Source organism: Varanus komodoensis, unplaced genomic scaffold (assembly GCF_004798865.1).
Source record: "Varanus komodoensis strain SLA01 unplaced genomic scaffold, ASM479886v1 scaffold1, whole genome shotgun sequence".
NCBI lineage: Eukaryota > Metazoa > Chordata > Lepidosauria > Squamata > Varanidae > Varanus > Varanus komodoensis.
Window position 1 is genome coordinate 130,066,067 of NW_025335268.1, and position 21,821 is coordinate 130,087,887.

At 43.4% G+C, this 21,821-nt stretch overlaps 1 protein-coding gene across 1 annotated transcript in view; it reads right to left on the minus strand.

Moving 5' to 3' along the window:
• Positions 1-641: 641 nt before the first annotated feature.
• SLC45A3 (solute carrier family 45 member 3) overlaps positions 642-21,821 on the minus strand; it is a 53,541-nt gene continuing 32,361 nt past the window's right edge. Inside the window, 5 exon segments of the mRNA XM_044446084.1 lie at positions 642-6,234; positions 10,620-10,885; positions 13,195-14,019; positions 15,098-15,258; positions 15,260-15,500. Coding sequence (XP_044302019.1) covers positions 5,803-6,234; positions 10,620-10,885; positions 13,195-14,019; positions 15,098-15,258; positions 15,260-15,303 — 1,728 coding nt within the window. The 5' untranslated portion in view covers positions 15,304-15,500 and the 3' untranslated portion in view covers positions 642-5,802.

Consider the following 21,821-nt stretch of genomic DNA (forward strand, 5'->3'; position numbering starts at 1 on the left):
GAGTCTTGGAATCACTTTCAGTGTCAAGCAATGTGTTTCCTCCCACCAGGCTGCATTCCCTCCCAGAATTTCAGGGGCGGCATACCAGTGGTAGGAGGCCAAGGCTGCTGCCATTTCCCTGTCCTGCCCACCATAGAATCTGGAGTTATCTATGGCAATCCTACAAGGAAGTGAACCATCGGGGAAAACAGGCATGTCCTTCCCACCATGAGGGTACAGTTCATCATCTGGGAACAGGCAATTTATTTGCATTCCTAAGCAAGTACAAAATTCAAGACAAAACAGAAAACATAGAAAGCTTCACCCATCATATCTTCTTTAGAAAATATGGGATGGAGTCTTCTCACATTGGATGATGTAATGCCTCTGTTCATTTTCCATTCACTAAAATCTACGATTTAGTACATTGCAATATGCTAATGTTAATCCTTGCTTATTGAGGAATGCCTCATTTTGAGCATCCGGCCTGTTCCTCAGAATGAGCAGACCCAAGATCTAGTGCATTCTAAAGGCAGACCTGCATTACTGTCTTTAAAGCTTCAGGTTTTATTCATTCATCCTGTTCTGAAAGGAAAACGGATCAACTCAACACCCAAAGCACAGGAAGTCCTTATTGTGTGAGTAAATTAAACAGAGATTATTTTAATAAACTTTAATATCCTAATATCCCCTGCACATAAACTGTAGAAAATATTTACTTCCGTAAATAAATAAACAAAATGCAGACAGTGTTTAGCAGGATGTGGCCTGGGAGAGTTGCTCCCCCTAGAGAAAATGATTCAAAGGAACCTCTTATTGAGAAGTAAAGGTGCCATCCAACCACTGGCCCAAACATTCCCTTTAGATACAGTTGTATGGAACAAGGAGGGTGTATGAAGTGCAGCAGTAGTGGAGGAGAAAATATACCACCAAACTGTGCCCTGTTATGTGAGAAACAAACTTGTGAAATGGATGCCATCATTGACTGAATGTACAGAAACAGCTGAAGTGTGTTGGTCCATTTTCAGATGGCTGAACACATGGGTGGATGCGGGAAGCGTTTGGAGAAAGGATTTTGTCAGTTACCATCATCTCTCAGCCAGTGCCTAGACCAGGCTTCCCTACTGCGGTATTGGAGGACAGCTCATTTCATCCTCAACCATCAAGATCATTGCTCATTCAGGCTGGGGATGATGGGGGTGATAGCCCAATATATCGGGAGGTTTGGAAAGCCTGGTTTAGTGTCATCAGGAGGGTCCTTATGCTACGCAAGAAAGACAATTTGACAATTAAACAATTAATATGACAATTATTTTTTGCCAATTAAAACAGGTTCCAAGGACTCCAGAGACTCATACTTGCTGAAGGTATTTAGATCATCACACACTCACTCAAACTGTTATCTTGGGCTCTGGGGGGGTAAAGGAGGTGGCCAACCCCAAGGTACCAACGTTTTGAGGCACACTGGCCTGAAACAAGCTTTCCCTTTAAAATAAAGCCTGCACAAGAATTAGTGAAGGCTTTGTGTTAACTCTAGTCATATTATATCAAGCACAGCCTCCCACTCCCCTCTGTAGGCATTTGCAGTTAGTAGGAAAACTTTTGCATCACTATAAGACATGCTACTATCAACATCTCTCTGGTGCTTCCAAGTGATGGTTTGGGGGTTTCCAAAAGCTGCACAGAAGAATCAGTGAAGAAGAACCTGCCATTTGCAATGCTAAAAACAGCCAGAGCCAAATCACACTTGAGTCAGTCCAAATAATGCATAGATGTGGGGAGGCTGGGAGAAAGAACACATTCCAGAGATGGAAATTCACCTTTCCTGTCTAGAGGAGACAGCCAGCAGCCCTGACATCTCCATCTCCATCAGTTGGTCTTGGCACATACATGCTGGGTGGGGATGACAGAAATTATAGCCCAACACACCTGGAGGCCAGGTTGATGAGCAATTCCGCAAACTTGAATGAAGGGCCAACATTTGTGGACACAGGGACAACTGAAGGACCGCCACCTTTCCAGAGGAGCTTAATATGTGAAACCTTTAGAAATAGCAACACCTCACCTTCAGCTGGGGACTCAGCTAGCACTATCTATGGGAGTGAGCCGCCACACCTGCACTGTTCTGCAATACTGTGCTTCTGTTTCTGCACAACTGGTGCTCACAGCTGACATTTCTGAGGTTGTACCAGGTACTACCCATGCACCTTCAAGCTTTGCTTTGCAACCCTAAAGGGTCAGAAACATGCCTTTGGGCACAGACACATGATTCCCCAGACTATTTAACACAGGCAAAATATATCTAGAAGAGCTGCATGAACAATGAATGCACATTTATAACAGAGTCCAGTTTGCTTCCACTCAGGGGTAGGGGTGGGTGTGGGTGTGGGTGTGGGTGTGTGTGTGTGTGTGTGAGAGAGAGAGAGAGAGAGAATGAACCTAGGCAATACTGTCGAATTGGAGCACCCTAATATGTCTCTGTGTTGATCACTCATGTTTTCAGACCTCATCTGTGGAAATGTTTGCCAACAAAATGCAATCACAGCACAAGCCTTTCTAGCACGGCCAGCCTATGGAAGATTTTCAGCTCTCCTGTCCCTTTAAGTAAAAGTTGGCCAGTAACAGGAGCTGCTGTTTTATTGCTGGAGCAATTAATGATTAATAGTTTTTGAATGTTCTCTTGAAGACCTTCTCCTAATTAGCCCAGCAGTGTTGTATTTTCATTTAAGGAAGGAAGAAAAATGGGAGAAGCAGTAAATTTAAGTCTCCCCACAACCTATAGTTTAAAACAAAAGCTAACAACCTCCCCTGCCCCCCGCCCCACACTGGGCAATTGGGAAGCTATTCAGGCAGCAGTTAACAGACAATTTACCAATAATCCCCTTTCAATGCACAACAGGAAAATAAAAATGACAAGACCATGCCCCCCATCACCCAAAATAGGATACTTCTAATTAACACTGAAAAGGACCCTTGTTAATGTGTGAATAAACGTTACAGGAGAGTTTTGCCCCTGGAAGTGCAACAATTATGTGGAAGCTCCATTTTAATCCCACTTCTAACAGTGCTTACAGGCTGCCACATAATTACCCTGCCTGGATGTCACAGCAGTGTCTGGCAGCAAAGTGTGCATTCATCAACCTACACATTGCAGCGGCTTCCCCTTCCCCTTCCCGTCTGCATTGACTGCTGCCTTCAGGGATTGTTTCTGGACGGGCTGCTTGAGATTGTTCCTCAGTTAAACAATACCCAAGTTATGCCAGCAGCAATGCCTTTACATCCCAACTGGACCAAATGTGCAAAGCAGCCTGCAGAAGGCTTTGTTCGACATCTCATATTAAATGTTGGCCTTGTGCAAAGCTGCAAGTCAGGTGGTGTTGCCCTTAGGACACTGCATTATTAAAAATGTGAGGATAACAACAGCAATCACAGTGTTGTCTCTTTTACTGCCCCATCCCTATTCTGAGATAGTTGGGAGCACTTTGCACCCCTGGGAAATTCCTGTTACAGCATTTTGCTCCTATTGCTGGCCCACAGATCCGCTCCTTCCTGTCACAGGCTCTCATACCATCTGCAAGACATTTTAATCTGTTTGTAGTTTATTCTCTTATCTGATAATGGATCTTTCCTCCCTCTGAAACATCACAGACAGCCACCGTCACTTTATATCAAGCTAGTGTGAACTTAGGACGGAAAGCTTGATTTTTTTTCTTTCACCAGCTTTAAATAATCATCCTATGTTTGTTTTGGAAAAGACAAAACACAACCTGTCCTAGTACAACCTGACAGTGGGTTCTGGGGCTCCTCTCAGTCAGAGGTGACCTTTGGAATAAAGTTATTTTACCTCCAGTACCTCTGATGTGGCTTGCCTAGCTTTCTCCTAGTTGCTGCTTGTGTTGTACTATAGCCTGGAGAGCACAAAGATGCCCTGAAGGGACTCTTGGCAAATGGAAGGGCCTGGACTACATGGTTTCCATACCCCTACAGGTATAATGAGAGGGTACTTATGTAATTCCCTCATGGCTCAAAATGCAACAGAGTCAAAGAAGCTGGCACTGACATTTTGACCAAGTCCAGGGCCATCATTTATTATTGTGTAAATATCAGCCAGGGGAAGATCAAGCGGCCCAGAACCACGAGGGTGGGGAAGGGAGGGGTGATCCTTTCTCTCCCTATCATGCTTCCAACAAAAGTGCTTCCCCGAAGCTGTGGTTTGGGTTTGCAGCTTCAGAAAGGCGACTTGCCCTGGTGCTTGGCAGGAAAAGGTAGGACTAGTTCATACCTAAGGGCAAGCCGCAAATGGTTGATTTCCCCATTATTGTTGTGAACTGCCCATGTAAGCCAAGGCGGAGGGCACACCACAGAACCCAGGTGTCCTGCAAGCCAGGCCAAAGAATTAACGCCTCCCTTTCCTAGCCTAGTAGTCCTGAGGCTGCCCAAGCTTCTTCCTGGCTGACATTTCCATGGTGTTCACATATCAGGCCTGCAGAGCTCAGAGCCAGTTCCACTACAGTCAGAGAACAGCCTTCCCGTTCTAACCTATGGAAAGCGTTATACCCTGGTCCTGGCCTTCCAGTGTCATATTCTACACATACCTCTCTCTCTGTATAGGATATGCAGCTGTTATGCTCCGAGTCTGAAAAGAGATGCACTGCATGTTGCTGGCTGAATAGCTGCAAGCTACAATGCTCATTAAAAACTGCACAGAGTAGGAGGGAAAGTGTTGAGAAAGAGCAGCTTGCCTTGAGAAGCTTACCCAGCACAGGAAGCACCTCTGCTCTACCTGGGTGGCAGAAAGGCTGGAAGATGATGCAGCTTGGAGCTATCCTTGTGGTATACAGAAACATCCTTGGTTTTTCTGTACAGTCCTTGAGCAAAGGCAAGCTGGCCACATCACCATCTCAAAGTGGGAAAGGCAGCAGAAATGCAAGTGCTTTCACTCTGCTGCCACACTGAGCCTCCTTTTTAGGCTTGCACACAGTGGAAGGCACTGTCATTTGTTTGTGCCAGTCCGTCACTTAAAGCCAAGTCCCCAGAGGGGCATGTTCTTCAGCCAATGTTTATGCAAGCCTCCTTGTTTGCACTAACTGCAAACTCTGTTTAAGGCATACATGTGGGGAAAGTATCAGATGATGACCAGAATTTTCATTTCCGTCATGCCACTGCAAAGTTGCTGCCAAGTCAACCACAGCATCCTCTGCTAAACAAGTCCCCCTCCTATGCAGTACTGCTCAACTCATTTATACCACCTTGTTCTTGACCTATAACACATCTGGAATGGAGAAAGCAAGTAGGTTGTTCCTAAAGCCCTGCATAAAAAGCACAGATGTGCCAACTCACAATCTCCTTCCCATGTATTTTCTCATTCACATCAAGACAGGAAAAAGTTACATCACATGGGCATAATGACATGAAGATTGACAAAGAGCAACATTTTAAAAATGCACACAATAGCGAGTGATGTTAATTACAGCTTTGAATCATCCATCTTTGGTCCTTTCTGCACTGTGTCATTACCCTTCCAAGCAATCTGACAAACCTATCCAAGTAAATACCTGGTGACAGAAAGAATGGCCCTTTATTTTTCAAACCTGCAAGCCTCTCCCACAGGCTTCTGTGCAGAGGCACTTTGATGAAGGCATCGAGGAGAAACAGACAACATTATACCAGACTCCCTTTTGTTACATACCCTGAGATCAGCCCATCATTTTTCCCCTTCAGCCAAAGCATTTTTGCACTCATTAAAATGCAAGAAGAAAGAGGCAGCATGTGCACTATTGACTCTTCCTTATGATCAATGTGCATGAACGTTTGCCTCTCCTTCTACACTGAATACTTGGCCATATCGCTTTTATCAAAGGTAACTTTGGTTGCAAAGTAAATGGCCACCAACCCAAAGCCGGTTGCAGATGCCATATAAGCAGTGACTGACTGTGTGAACTGAACAATTGAACCCATGAGGAGGGACGGGATGACCTGTGAAAGGAGGAATGCACTGTCCAAGATGGCCAAGTCTGAACAGATGCCCCGGCTTGCAGCTGTGGTGTCTGAGTCTCCCACCATTATCCTGAGAGAGACTTCACAGGGAGAGCTGACGCAGAGTGGAGAGCCAGCCACGGGAGGTGAGAAGAGGCCTCCACTGTGTCCATTCTGGTAGGTCAGTTTCTGGCCAGAAAGGTGGCCTTTGAGGAAGCCATGCTTCTTATCTAGTTGAGCTGCATCATCTTCTTTGCTTTTATACATAGGCAGATATATCTGAGGGGACAGAAAAAGACTGGTTAAGATGCAACAAAGACATCTTTGTTGTAAAATATGCTATAAGTTGGCTCAGGGATAGCAGAAAGTTATGAAAATTCAGGTGACTGAATTGATGAGCTGCATCAGTCTGAGATCAAGGGTCTAGGACAGGCCTCGAGAGCATCTTTGCCCATCTAGGTTCTTCCTCCCATCCAAACTCAAAAGGTACAATATCAGCTGTAGAAGAGAAGAAGGGGGCAGAACATTCCTCCAAGGGTGCCAAAAAAGAAAAAAAAAAGAAAGAAAGAAGCTACTGTAGTCAGTTTAAAATTTCATTCATCACTTCCAAGGTGGAGTTCCAGTCTCAGCCCAGGCAACAGGTTAGTTGCATGGCTAGCTGAAAGGAAAACAGATTTCTGCCTGCTTTTACATATACTTTGAAAGAGAAAAATTGGGACTTAAGAAGGTCTTCTCGTGTCCTGAGAGAATGCACAGCTGGGTGCACACACATATTTACTTGGTCATAAGGTAAGAAGACTGTTGCTGAATCTGACCAGTTTCTCATCTAGCTATGAAGATCCACCTGTTTGTAGTGCCTTCCCAAAGAGCCGGTGTTCTTTGTTGCTAAGTTAAATTTTGTTAATTTTATCTGGCAATCTTTTTAATGGATTCCATTCAAATAGGTTTTTATAGATTTAAACATCTGTATCCACTTTGTGTGGTCTTTATCTTATGTGCTGCCTTTAGAGGGTTTGTAAAGGCAGCCAAAAACACTTTTACGTTAGGTCTAGTTCAGGATTGTTTTCCCACCCTGACCAACTAGATACCTCTGAGGAGCCCACATGAGGGCAGCTGCCTTCCCCTGCTGCTGGACGACCCTCCTGGGCAGATCTGGGGGTGAGTCTCCAAAAGAAGACAGGGAAGTCCCACGGCCCAGGCATGCTTGCAGTTGCACAACACTGATTCCAAGCCAAAATCCATTTGTCTGCATTTTGGCATAACAATAATCCGTGGTTAATGGAAAATGGAACCAATGGGTTTTTAAAAATGTTTTTTTAATGGCATTTTTGAAAGCAAAGAGCAGATGCAGGGAGCCTGATTAAGGCTGGGCTCTTGTATGCGTATGGTTGCTTTAATTCTATGCTCCTGACAGTGTCTCCACTCTGGATCAGGCTGTCTTTTCTTGTTATTTGCACAAATGGAAACTTTTCTGCCCTGATGCAAATGCCACCTATGAGGCAGCAATCCAGATCAGGACCACAGTGAGAGACATGCCAACTATCTACTTTAAAAATCACTCATGCAGACTCACTTTCCGACTGGGGCTTCAGCAATGTCTTGTGCACAGAACTGAAGCAGCTTCATGAGTGGGAGCACATAGGATACTCTGTGTGTGTGCATGCATGTTTGTGCATGTGTTTCCTGTATTTTCAAAGGTCAAGCAACTACATTTTAGCTCCAGCAGAAGGAATATAGGAATGACTAGACAAAAAAAATGCAGCATAAATGGCTATGCAAACAGCTTGAATGGCTAGAAACGCAATGACTCTTCTTGCGAATTGAAAGCTCAAGCATTAGATACCAGTAGCTTCAGTGCACAATGGCAACTGAAGCGGGCCGTATTGATTGCAGCAGGAAGGAAGTTGCTTATGCGTGCACCAGGCTGTTGTAGGTAGCTGGCTGGAACCAGAGGCCTCTCAGGGGATAGAAGGCCAGTCCTGACCTGCTCTGCAATACAGTGTTTGAGCATCTAGCATGAATGAAACACTATCAGCAGCAAATCTTTGCTCGTGGAGCTTTCAACACGGAGCAAACATGATCCTGACTCTAGGCACAACTTCCACTCCATCCTTACTCTCTCCAACCAGCGACTGAGAGTTATGACTGCTCCTGGAGCCACCAGTTTTCTGTAAAATGTTTATAATAGCTGGGAACCACCTAAATAAGGATTGCAGAGCACTTTCAAAGATTTGAGGCAGGAACAGAGGCATATAAAACTGTAAATCTCTCTTGGAATTCCTGGCTACTACTGGAGTTAAAATACAACACTGAAAATATTGCATAACAAACAGAAAAAACAAACAAACAAAGGCTTTCCAGTAGTCATAAGTTAATCCATAAGAGCCAAAGATTCCAGAAATTCAAGGAATCTTGTTGCCATTTACCATTTGGCCACTAAGATGTTTATGCAGTGCCACCTGCCCCAAACCAATGTAAGAGACCCAGGGAACAGATTCCTCAAGATTGGAATGCTCCACTCACATAGTTTTGTCTGTATAGTAGGATACAAGGACACGCAAAATATGCAGCTGACCTACATGACTTGCAAGCCTAAAGCTTCACACAGGGTTAGTTTCATGGGCCCGTCTAATACCAGAGTGGAAGTTATTACAGGGCACCTCACTTTGGGAGATAAAACAAAAAAATAAACAAACATGGGAAGTAGATTCAAAGATTGACAAGAGCGCTTAGAATAGTAATACCCTAATGAAGAAAATGGTTGCAAAAGAAAGCTATATATTTAACTGCGGTGTAATTTAAAGGTGGGATGGGAGGCATCTGCTCCACTCACAACCTGGATAAAAGGCAAAATTTGCAAAGATCATGTGACAAACAACACACACTAGAGCATGTCGACATTACTTTTCAATGCTGAAAAGACATGTTTTCAACATAGTATGTGAAAGCCCAGGTACAAGCCTGCTTAAAGGGTTAAGAAAAGCAGCAGTAGACAAAGGGTGTGATCCTAGATATGTATAGACAGAAAAGGGCTTACAGCTCTCAGCAGCATAATTGGCTGCGGAAAGTTGAAAGTTTAAAACATCTGGAGAACCATCTTGCCATAAAACTTCTGGAAAAGTCCAGGAGTTGATAACTGCTACTAAATGTTCCATAAGTCAGGTGAACCCATCCACTGAAAGCACAATCACTCTTCTTCCTTAATGATTTAGTTTCAAGAAACTTACTAACCCTATTTATCAAAAGTGCTATGCTTGACACCTCAGGGACTACCTGTCATGATAACCGCTCACATGGAAATATTGCTTCCTATAAGAAAGCACCTAGATATGGTGAAACAAAACAAAAACAAGTGAATATACCACGGCACCTTTTTTACATGATGCATTTGGCAACCTGACTCCCTCCAAATGCTTTGGGTGACAATCCCCATAATCTTCAACCAACATGGCCAATGGTAAGGGATTTCAACTGAAGCCAAAAATATCTGGAAAGTACCAAGTTGCCTACCCCTAATGTCTGAGGCAATAATAAAGCAGGTATCTAAAAGTATTGGATCGCTGATGGACATTTATTCCAATAAGCAGATTAGTCTGAGAGTATTTCCAAATGGACCACTCCTACTGTTGCTAACCAAAAGGAATTGTGCAGTTATTCTGTCTTCCCCTCCTTAACAGGTTTCCTGTGTTAAGAAAAAGACAGAGGCAGAGATGGGTGACATGGGAGGGCTATAAATGAAAGATGACAACTTCTGGACACACCTACCTCCAAATTCTGTTAACAGAGCACAGTCAAGCCACATCTAGATGAACTGTTAAGTACCTTTGCATGTACCCTTTTTGAGGCCTTAGGATCAAAGTACCACATATAATGCTATTTTCTGTTTTCACAAAAGTCAATAGAAGCCATGAAAAACCCAGGAAGATAACCAATAGTTTGTTGCTGGGTTGAGAACTCTGGATTGTTTGTGGTTAATACTCATAGTTAAATCACAGGGTAGAGTCTGCAAATAAAGATAACCTATGATGCTGCAACAACAACTCATATTCATCCTGTATTCTATGTTGTTATTACATGTGAACCAGGTCATAGAATAGAGGTGAGTGTTATATGGTTCTTTGAAATAATAATATTTTGAAACACAGCTTTAATAAACATTATATCCTGTAAAAACGGGCAGGGACAGAAAGTTTATTTGCTGCTGGGTGTCTCATTTGTTTTATTTTGTTATGGTTCCTTACAAAAAAGTTATATTTTCAAATTTTCCAATGGGATATTTAGATTAGATAATGGATTCAGAAGTGATAAGCGAAAGAGGAAAAAAGTAGCAGTGTAGATTCTTTTCCAGTTAAATATCTAGGCAATTGAGAATTTGCTTATAAAAGACACTTCCTTTAAAAAGAGTGGGTAATTCCAGGATCATCACTCAGAATAAAATACTGGCTATGCTGGTTTTTAAAAAGCTGGATAGATCGATTCCAAGTGGTAAGGGGCTCAGAAAAACAACCAAAATGCTTTCCTTTTATGCTTGTCAGGCCTATTAAAATTACTTCAGCAAGGCAATCAGAATTGTGTTTTGCATGTAATGGCTGTGGTTCCCCCTCCCTCACAAAGGCCTCCTAAATCTTAGCCCTTTTCTTCTCCCCCCCCCCCCACACACACACCTGTTTTTCATGATGATAAAGAGATGCCAGCGTGTACGGCAGGATCTGCAACACTGAGAAGGGAAAGCCCGTCAGAGCAGCAGAAACAGTGACTATGACGATGCTCTGAGAGAAGCACATGATGAAGGCAGTCAATGGGAATAAGGCTACACTGGCTAGGTAGACAATTCGTGTTCCAAATTGCTTCACCATCCGGTCCATGATTGTCGAGAAGAAGATAGCGATAATGCACTGGAGAAAGAGGCCCAGGCTACCCATCCGAATACCTGGGAAAAGAGAAGAGACGGTAAAATAGGAAAACAGTAGGCAGACAAGCAACAGACAGGTTTTCAAAAGTCAAGTGGTCTCAGTGCTTTGAGCACAATTTTGCCTTTAAGATCTTCAAGTCTTATTTATTCCCATTAACAGACAGGCAGAATCACTTAACTTACAGCAGTTCCCCATTTCATGATTGTTGTACAAGATGAAAGCATAAAGTAGATTTCAATTTAAAATATTTGCAGGACTTGTTCAGGTATTCATTTTAAAAGTTAATTCTGGCCAAGAAGTTATCTTAACTTCTTCACCTAAGGAAGAGGCACTGTGACCACATTACACAGAACAGCAAAAGTAAAAGTGGTACTCAAATTAGTGCCAAGCCAAGAGCAGCTTTCCTTAACCAGATGCCCTGCAGATATGTTGAGCTGCAACTCCTAAATGAAGAATGCTGTAATCCAACACTTCTGGAGGATATCATGCTGGGAAAGGCTGTTCTAGAGTTTCTGAGCCATAAAACCCTCTGAAGCATCCACAACAATGCGGAATTCTCACATATCACTAAAGGATGATTTATATATGAGCCATAGTTCTAGGTTGCTGTGATTCTGAGCATCATTGTGTGTAGACAATCAAGCATACAGTTTTGGCAGGCCGCATAGGAAGTGCCAGGATGGAAATGTTAAATATTAGTTAAATTCAAGCTGGGTCACTCAGACCTTCAGTTGGACTATTATACTGGAACAAAAGTCAGGCAAGGGACCAAGGAGCTTTAGCAGGAAGCATTCAAACCAAGAAAACGTTTCAGTTAAGAAAGGCAAGGAATAATCGCATAGATCCACAGTAATCTTGAAAGCACATGCAATAAAACGGGAACATGTAAAATGTGGAATGGCACATGCCGACAGGTATGAAGGGGGTCTTGCAGAAACTGAGTTCAATTCATGAAGAGCTGGGTGGTGGGGGCTTCTTGTGGGCCACTGCTAATTATTCCTGAATCACTCTTAGACCCTGAATACAGTCAGAAACTATTAAGAAAGGAAAGCTATTCAATAGATCAGTCTTGCCTTCTCTACATGTTTTGGACTACAAATCCCAAGGTTCCTGACCGCTGGCTTCACCGGCTGGGGCTTAAAGGTGATGATGCCCTAAAATTTAGAAGCCACAAGTATTGTGCAGGTGGGAGATTGAATGGCTTCTTTACACCAAGCAGGAAACAGTCTGGATCAAGACAGGGCAAGAACAACAAAAAATATCCCCGCGATTCCTCCACAGCTTTGCTTTTGACCACCTCTCCAAATGGCGATGATGATCAGAGGCTGTATTTTTTTCTACATAAAGTTGTTGCAAAGGAAACCTAGGGAAATTACATGGCAATGTAAAGTGCAATGCTGCACTTACGATGGGTAGTTTCTTAGAGAAAATAATAGGAATAATCCTATGTGCTGAGGGATGGCAGCTAGACTTTCTGTTTTAGTTACACTGAATTAACAAAAGTGCAACTTTGTATGGATGAGACCAGAGCTTCACTCCTACCCCTCTCCCCTGTTACAAAAATGGTCTTTCTCTCCCAAGGTTTTATGGAACTGCTGCCAATCACAGTCAACTAAACTGGGCAGCGAAGTGGTCTAGTCCTACTTAGTTTAAGGCAGATCCTCATTTGTTTAAAGAACATTATATGCCCCAACTGTCAAAATAAATAAATAGTGAAAGTATCTTTTCTCAGAGTCCTTACATGGCGTCTGCAGAATATTAACATGCATGCCCCTAACAGGTTGCCCACCTCTGCTTGCCTCCTGCATACTATACAGGTTGAGAAAATTGTCCTTGGTAGACACAGAAACTGCCATACACGTTCAGGTCTATGGGCCTCCATGACCTTTTGAAAAGCGGGCTTTATTTTGCATGTTTGAATAAAACAGATTTCTTCATTACGGCGAAGAAATTCAGGCTTAAAGTTGATCATAAAACCAAGGCAATTCAGTGTGAGCACATTGCTGAATAAGAAGGCTTTAGAACTTGTTTTCCCAAATCTAAGGCCAACACTAACAATGGACCTTGCTCACACTAGCTGGCCTCGTTCCCCCCACTTCCTTCCCAGAGTATTCCAAGTAAAGCAAGCACCAGGAATTTGCAAAAAAACCCAACAAAACAAAACCCCCCACCAGCAATGGCAACTTCATGAATTCTTTTTTGCTCTCATAATTTATCACAGTTAAAAGACTGAATTTTCTAATTACACAATTTGAAGGGCTTTCACGGTATATGTTCGGGTACAAACATCAAGCACTTCTTGCAAACACACCGCAGATCAGGTTACCTTCATCGTAATGTCGTCTGGCTTCTGTGCCTGGCTCAGCTCTGGGGACTCCCTGGTACAATCCTTCCCCAATGAAGTCCGTGTAGAACAGCATGAATGTCATGAGGGCCATCCAGCTGCACAACTCAGCAACAAAAAGCTGCCGGATTACTTTGGGGATGCGGCAACACACTCCATGCAGGCGTGGGGCCAGAGCACAAAGGTTCCTAAATGCTTGGACCAGATGCCTGGCCCTCAGAAAGTTTTTGGGAAGTCGGAAGGAGCAGCAGGCAAGGGGTGGGGGCTTGGAGGGATCCTTCATTGCAGGGCTGGCCAGAACTTCCACCTGAGATGCCACCTCCTCTGTCACAAAGACGGTGGCCAAGACAGAGCCGAGAAAGATGATGGTCAGGAGGCTGAAGAGACATTCCTCCTGTCCACCGAGATAAGGAGACAAGAAGCTATGGTCCCAGTCGATCGCTGGTAGAAGGTACCCAATGCAGCCTCCCAGGCTCACCATGAGAGAATACATGGAGAAGGCCTGCCGACAGGTGTCAGGCTCCTGGAAGAGGTCGGAGAGCAGGGCCTCCAGCGGGGTGAAGCAGACCTGTCCACAGAAGTCCAGCAGACCAACACCTGTGATGAGGAAGGCCACCTCCAGGGAGCGAGTATCCAAGGTGATGAGGCTGGCCAGGCGATGCGCGTGAGGGATGATCAGCAGGCTCAGCAGAACTCCCAGGCACAGGACCCAGATGAAAGGGCGGCGGCGGCCATAGCTGCTCTGCCATTGGTCACTGGCAGAGCCAATGAGTGGCACAAACATCAGGCCTAGAACGGGCCCAATTCCTAGAATCAGGGGAAAGGACAACGTGTTAATGGGGGAAAGGGATTGGCAGAGGGTTGCTGTCACTTCAGACACTGAACCATGGATCTGATTCAAAGGACTGTGGCCCAGCCTTAAGGCTCCAGCAGCATCAACAGCTCCATAAAGGAGCCCTCACAAGGATAAAGGGAAGCCAGCGAGTAAAAGGAAATCAACTCCTAGCCACTCCTGCTAGATCTGTAAGCTTCCCAGCAGCTGCCATCACCCAAACAGGGATGTGTGCCTGCAGTGGATTAAGACATGTAGATGGCATTTCCTTCTATGGGAAACCTCGGGAGCCAATGGGACAGCATATTTTAATTTTTTAAAAAAATTTCCCTACTTAAAATTTCCCCTACTAAGGCCTTATAGCATTTTGAAATCCCAGATTTACTATTCCACAAGCCTTCATGGACTTTATCAGAGGCATCAGTATATGTTTATGTCTTATAAATGTAGCAGTCTTCAATGTTCCACAAAAGTCTGTGTTGTTTTAACTGTGATCCAGAGTAACATGGCTAGAATTAAGGATGACAGTTATTCTGTTTGGATTGTGGAGGCCAAACTATTACCCTGAGAATCTCTGTCCGGGAATCTCCTGACCCTGCGGACCTCTTCTCACATGAACCAGCCAGTGAGTTTCACTGGATTCACATACATTACAATATTCATCATATCTAGAGATTGTGCTGTGATATAGCAAAGCTTTTTGAAAAATGATAAATGAAAGCTAAAGCTATTCCTTCCTGAAATTCAGAATCCTCAAAACATTTTTGTTTGGTTCCCAGAATGTATAGTCTTTCAAAACCTCAGTTCAGTTCTCTGTCAGACATACAGTGGAGATCCCCAAGGTCCTTGGAATATATGGGTCTTTTCTTTATACACACAAACACACTATAATAATGATGAGCACACTGCCATCAATACATACTATCTACACACACACACACACACACACTCATCCATCCATCCTGTGGGGTTCAGAACTAACTCACAAGATCACACAGCAAGAATGACTGTCTCATATAGAAAAACAAATGCATTAGTTAAGAAGTCTCTTACCCAGAACCATGGTCATGAATTTCTCTTCCACGCCCACTTCCAACAAGAGTGGTGGCACATAGGTGATGCCTGCAGCTAGACAGACTTCCAAACCAAATGTCAGGGAGTTGACCAACAATAGCTGGACTTTGCGGCTCTGGAACAGCATGCTGAGCCAGGCCCCCCTTGCACCTCAGGATCAACAGACTGTGTGAGGCCAACCGCATTCTCCTCAAGGTGATCCAGAGCAGGATATCAGAGTCCTGTGTCTTCTTTCATGTCTCAGTAGCAAAGCTGTGTCAGCCATGTTTTAGTCAGAGGTAAACAACTTGTATTATGCTGCACATGGATCAAACTCAATAGGCAGAGATTGAACTCAGGAAGGCAAAGTGAGTGGTCTGGACTGTTTCCCGTGTTTCACATTCTGCATGGAAACAAAAGTGAAGCATCACACACTAATCTACAGAAAATTTCCTCAAGTCTGCACACTTTTCCAACTGTAATGAAACCATTCCTCAGTTGAGTAGTTCTCTATCACTACGACCCTCTAAACCACTTTTACTGTGTTTTGTGTTGTTCACTGTGGAAATTGATCTTACAGTGTTACAGCCATTGCCTAGCTTGTATCCTTTGCTTACTTCAGGGGCACATCTGCACATACTTTTTCATGGCCTTGACATTAGCTTAATTGGTGTAGATTCTCCAAATATCTTTTGAGAGGCTGCTAAGGATTCTGTTAAAGATATCCTGGCTTTATATCTCAACTGAACCAAAACTCCAGGATTCCTTGGTTGAGACAAATAACACTTTCAGTTCAGTCCTACGCATCAGGGCTTGGTAACCTCAGGTCCATAGCCCAAATCTGGATATACCCCTTTTCCCTGGGCACAGTACCCTTCCTCTCAAAATTTGGTGATTTTACAGCTTTTGCACCTTTTCTTCCCACTTGACATGATTAACATGGCTCAGTTACGGGGAGTAAGAGTTTGAAAGTAAAATAGGGGTTTTGTGTGTGTGTGCCATCCCTTTTGCCCACCCACTAGCAGAGTGCAGCTTCTGAGAGTTTCTTCAAGATGAAATTCCCCATTCTTGCTATACATGACTACTCAGAGATAAGGCCCATTGAGTTTAATGGAATCTACTCCCAGATAAGTATGTGTATGATTGCAGCCTTAAATTGACTAAAACCAGTTTAGGGCACATCCTACGACTGCTTGAAGAAGCTTTAATTTGGAGGCCCAGCTCCAACCTCAGAAAGCACTTCAAGGTCAGAGCCAGGGCACAGAACTTGGGACACGCATCCTCTGCGCTTGCAGCTGGCACAGTTCTTTCCTTCCCAGCTGCATCTCCAAATGAAGTATCAGGGGTCAGAGAGAGGAGGAGAAAGAAATGAGAATACTTGCCAGTGCCTGAGTTCCCTCCTCTTCACAATCAGGAATGAGACAGTTTGAAATGGGCTATCTATGTATTTTGGAGGGTGAGGGAAGTGTGGAGGCAATCCTTGCTTCTGTGCTTTCCCTTTCTTCCACTGAATGCCCATAACTCTCTGAATTCAGAGGGTTATGGGAAGCCACACCGGATGGCACCCTTAATCTTATTTTATGTATGTGTCTGAAAGCACTAGTGAGCAGAAAGTAGATCTTCAGCTGTTTTGGACCTCTGCTCCCAGGATTCCTGAACAATGGCCATGCTGAGCGGGACATCTGGGAGTTGAACTCCAAAACATCTAGAGACCTACCTAGAAAGTATGTCAAAGAAAAACATCAGTGAAAGCTTTATTATCAGAGTACCAAAGTGCACCCCAGCTGTGTGTAAAGGACCTAGTCTATCTATTTATCACAAAGTATTAGCAGCCAGTTTCACATATTATATGGTACCTTAAAGCTGCAATTCCCCTGAAATGGCAGAAAAGTCAAATGCTGTTCACCATACGTAACTGTAAAAACATGCACACTGGGCACGGGGCTGGGGGGATGTGAACGCCACCTATGGAGCCTCAACTAGTGGTGACTAATCAGGAGAGTGTTCTAAGGTTCATGGAGGATAATGCAGCAAACACATCAGCCCTGTGTGCAGAGCCATGAGAAGACAAGTTCCATGCTAGAATTCAAAACCTGAAAATGGTAACAGCCAATTTTGTAATGCCTTTATACAAATCTATGGTGTAGCCATACGCAGAGTACTGTATTAATTTCTGGAATCCCCATAAATATTATGGCTTTAGCTTGTATGCAGCTTTCCCACATTAATGCGATCAAAGAGCACAAGGACAACAATACAAAAACATAAACATGTATCAATACATACTTTCAATCAATCGCATAGTATCAATTCGTGTAAAAAAAAAAAACCCCAACCCAAGCATTTAGCAATGTTTTGCCTATTACAGTTGTTAAAATGTAGCTGTTCATATTATTTATCCATAATGCATACATCTTCCAAAGACTACTGTTGCTACAAGATGCAGAAAAGGCCAACCAAGATCATTAAGGGGTTGCAACACCTCCCTTAGGAGGAAAGCTACAACTTTTGGGACTTTCATTTGGAACAGAGCTGGGCAACATGCAACCCTTTGGGGCAAAATTTTTTTGGGGCAACACTCCCTCTTAGGGACAAGGTCCGCAGCTTAGGAGTACTCCTCGACCCGGAGCTTTCTTTGGAAGCTCAGGTGTCAGCGGTGGCGAGGAGCGCCTTCCTTCAGCTTCGGCTGATTAATCAGCTGCGCCCCTACCTGGAATACAACTGCCTGGCGACGGTGACACACGCGCTGGTGACTTCCCGCCTAGACTTCTGTAACATGCTTTACGTGGGGCTTCCCCTGAAGACGGTCCAAACACTTCAATTGGTGCAAAATAGAGCTGCCAGGTTGCTGATGGGGACGGGGCGTTATGCTCACATGACTCCAGTCCTCCGTCAGCTTCACTGGCTTCCCATTGAAGCCCGGGCCCAATTCAAGGTGTTGGTGATGACCTATAAAGCCCTAAACGGCTTGGGTCCTGGCTACCTGAACGAGCGCTTACATCCGTATATGCCCGACCGCCCCTTGAGATCTGCAGGAGAGTCCCTTCTCCAGGAACCCTCCATGAAAGAAATTAGGAGAGTAAGTACTCGGAGGAGGGCTTTCTCTGCGGTGGCACCCAACCTATGGAATTCACTCCCCAGAGAGGTCCGCCTGGCACCGTCGTTACTGGTTTTTTGGCGCCAGGTAAAGACCTTTTTATTTAAACATCATTTTAATTGTTAAAATATATGATCTGGCCAGGGCAACTTCTTCTTCCTTCTCTTTTCTCCTCCTATATTCTTTATTTACTTATTTTATACTGTTAATTTTAATTTTATATTATTGTATCTCAGTGTATTTTTTGTATTTTTGTATTTAGTGGTAATTTATTATGTTCTATTGTATTTCAATGTATCTTATTGTGTTGTAAGCCGCCCCGAGGCTTCGGCAAGGGGCAGCATAGAAATGATATAATAATAATAATAATAATAATAATAATAATAATAATAATAATAAATTCACCCGCCACATTCTTTCTAGAAAAAAATGAGGCACCCACCTGGTCTCTGGCTGCACTGTCAGATTACCAACTATTCTCTTGTGAAATACAGGAAATGCTACTGTGCATAGGAAATAAAGCCCTTGTTTTCCAGCAGAATCACACTGGACTGTCCATCAGATAAATGTTGGCAGACTGGGAGGGGGAGTGCAATTCTGCTAAAAAACAAGCTGTGTGCTCCTTTACCTTCTGTTTCCCCCATAAGAACTTGGGGCAACCTGTCAGTGTGGCTATTTCAAGCAGGGGAGATGTTTACTCCCAAAAGCAGAATTTGTTGTTGTGTTATTATGCTGTCTCTGACTTAAGGTGACCCTATGAATGAAAGCCCACCAAAATTATGCGTGCTGTGGAGGTATTGCAAAGAGAGAAATTTCTCATCCTTTTCTCATAACCTGGGCTCACAGGGACTGACTTTTAGACAAAACATACATAGAATGAGATTGAAAATATCTTTTGCCAGCGTATATTCATTTCTGAAAATGACCTTGCTGCAGAAAGGCTAGTCCTGGAGTGTCAACCTACCTGGTTTAACCAACTGCATTACTGAAACAAATATACTGTTTTGGAATAGCTAAAGGCACTGGAGGGGCTGGTATGGATCCAGAATAAGTTGTAATTGCTATTACAAGCAATGCGTAATTCCAGGCCTGTTCCATAAGAATGAGGCCATCCTTCTGATACTGCTCTTATTCAAAGAAAGACCTCAACAGAGCTCCTCACCTGAAAACACACCAGATTTTTATGTCCATCACGTGAACAGGGACATGTAATTGGACTAAATAGGTGGCACTTCATTCTGTTCTCCGATGAACCTGATCCAGTTTGGCTTCCTCTGCCAGGCAACCATAGTTATTTTAATGATTCATCTGAGGCCTACATTACTGTCACTTACTTGCCTTTCAAAATCCCCTTTATTACCTCATCCAGTGAAAATAAAAAGCTTGCAAGTAAGGAGACACTGCTTGACAGACAGACAGCTGTAACAATATGCTTTCCTGCCAACTTGGGCTTGGAGCACAGTCCACCTCCAGGAAGCCACAGGTTATGGGACACACCAGAGCACACCAGTAGGTGGCATTATTGTCTCCATGACCATGCCTTATTTATCACTATAGAACTTAAAGTTTACTCCATCATAATTCATCCCTTAACAATTTAACTTCTTGCTATGCTGCTTTTCTTTAGTTTTGGATAAAAGCCCAAAATATGTAGGCTGCAAAGTAATATGGTTAGTATGAGAGGTTAACAAAGCTTTCTATGATGAAGAAGGTTCAAGTCCTCTACTACACCCTAAAATCCAGTGTGTACTGTATCATTCTAAAAACCCTTCTACTAGGGGCCAGTCCACTGGAGTTCAAGAGGGAACAAAGCCAAATGGTAGAGAAGGGCTCTGCAAACCTCTAAAAGCAGATGCAAGTCCAGATATGGGGCAGCACAGAAGTAGACAGAAAAAGGCATTGTACCGGAAAATATTAGCAAACAAAAAATGTATTTGATACTACATCTAATCACAGTGGTGAGGATTGTGCTTGCTCAATACTGGAAGAGTGAGGAACTACCCACTGAGGAACTGATTTTAAAAAAGATTCTGGACTGTGCAGAAATGGACAGATTGACTCTATTATTGAAGGAGAAAGAAGATACTGACTTCTATCAAACTTGGGACCTTTTTTACGACTGGCTGGAGAAACGGGACTTGGGTTAGATTTAAAGATGTCTTTAAATTTTTATAAATCGAATTGAATATGATTATAGAATGTTAAAATGTTATAGGGGGCTGACCCAGTACATCCAATGTATTTGATGATTGATCATTTTTTAGTTTTTTAGTTTAAAATCTTAATAAAAATGTGCAAAAAAAATGGAGTAGACAGAAAAATACATAAAATGGAGGTCTAGCCGCTTGGTTTGGATGGGTAAACAAAAGTGATTTTACTGTGTGTTACATAAGCCAACTGCAACTTATCCAGTTCAGATAAATGTGATGCTCCTTTATGGTCACCTTATACAGAACAAGGTATTTTGTGAACAAAACGCCTCCAATCTTAAGGTTTACAAAACTGACTGAGCTTTTCTGACCAATGGCCTTCTCTTTCCCCTCTCAAGAACATAACTGCTCAAGAACACTGCAAAGTTGACAATAATCTGAACCGCAACAGAATTTTCCAATGGCCTGTACCTATCATTTTTATAACCAGAAAACCTGCATCTGTCCAAACTATACTCCCCACCACCCCAACAGCCAAATTGTGGGAAGTGGTTCTAAAAGAAAAAGGGAAAGGGTGGGGAATGCAGAAATATTTATGTTATGGGAAGCACTCCGTAAAACTCCTGCAAATTTTAAAATATTCAGACACAAAGATTTTTAACTGCATTTGCGCCTTCCATTTGCACATGGATATCCCTGCCACATCAAGATTCTTTGCAACAATTATAGTTACTTTTATACAAATTACCTTATTGACCCAGAAAGCGACAGCAGTCCTGTTACTACAAAATACTAGGCTGTCCAACGACCAAGGCAAGCTGTTGCATGATGAATGCAGGTAATTCACAAGGTCAAGACTTCTCTAACATCCAAATAAACGCAGGGGGATAACTCAGAAGGGACCGACTCGCATTAATTAACAGACCGAAATGTATGTGGCTTTAGAGAAGGCCTGTGTACTGTATTCCCAGGCACACCAGCCTCTCCCCAGAGAACCAATTATGGCCCTTACGGGAGGGGCTTCTGTACTCAGAGTTGAGAAGTTCATGGGGCCATCATCTTGATTCTACACATAACTAATACAGACATTTTCATGCCTCATATCCTTCTCTCCCTGCAACACTTCATCTGCCCCTCACCCATCTACATGGTTTCAGTATCTGTCAACAGAAGACTGAATTTATCCAGCACACTGAGGAAACCTCCATACCAAGGTGGAAGGAGAAACACCCCAGAGAAAGTGCTGAACTGGCTCTGCTTTCTGGATGGAGGTCATGATTATCTGGATGATTATCCTTCATCTCCTAAAGTTAGATGCCTTGGGGTGCAATCCTATGCATGTTTAGACAGAAAAAATCCTCCAAGTTCTAGCATTCCACAGCCAGCCATAGTGGCTGAAGAATGCTGGGCGTTGTAAGACACTCCCCCCCCCCCCCAACACACACAGGATTGTGCCTTTAGATCCTTCCTGGTACCT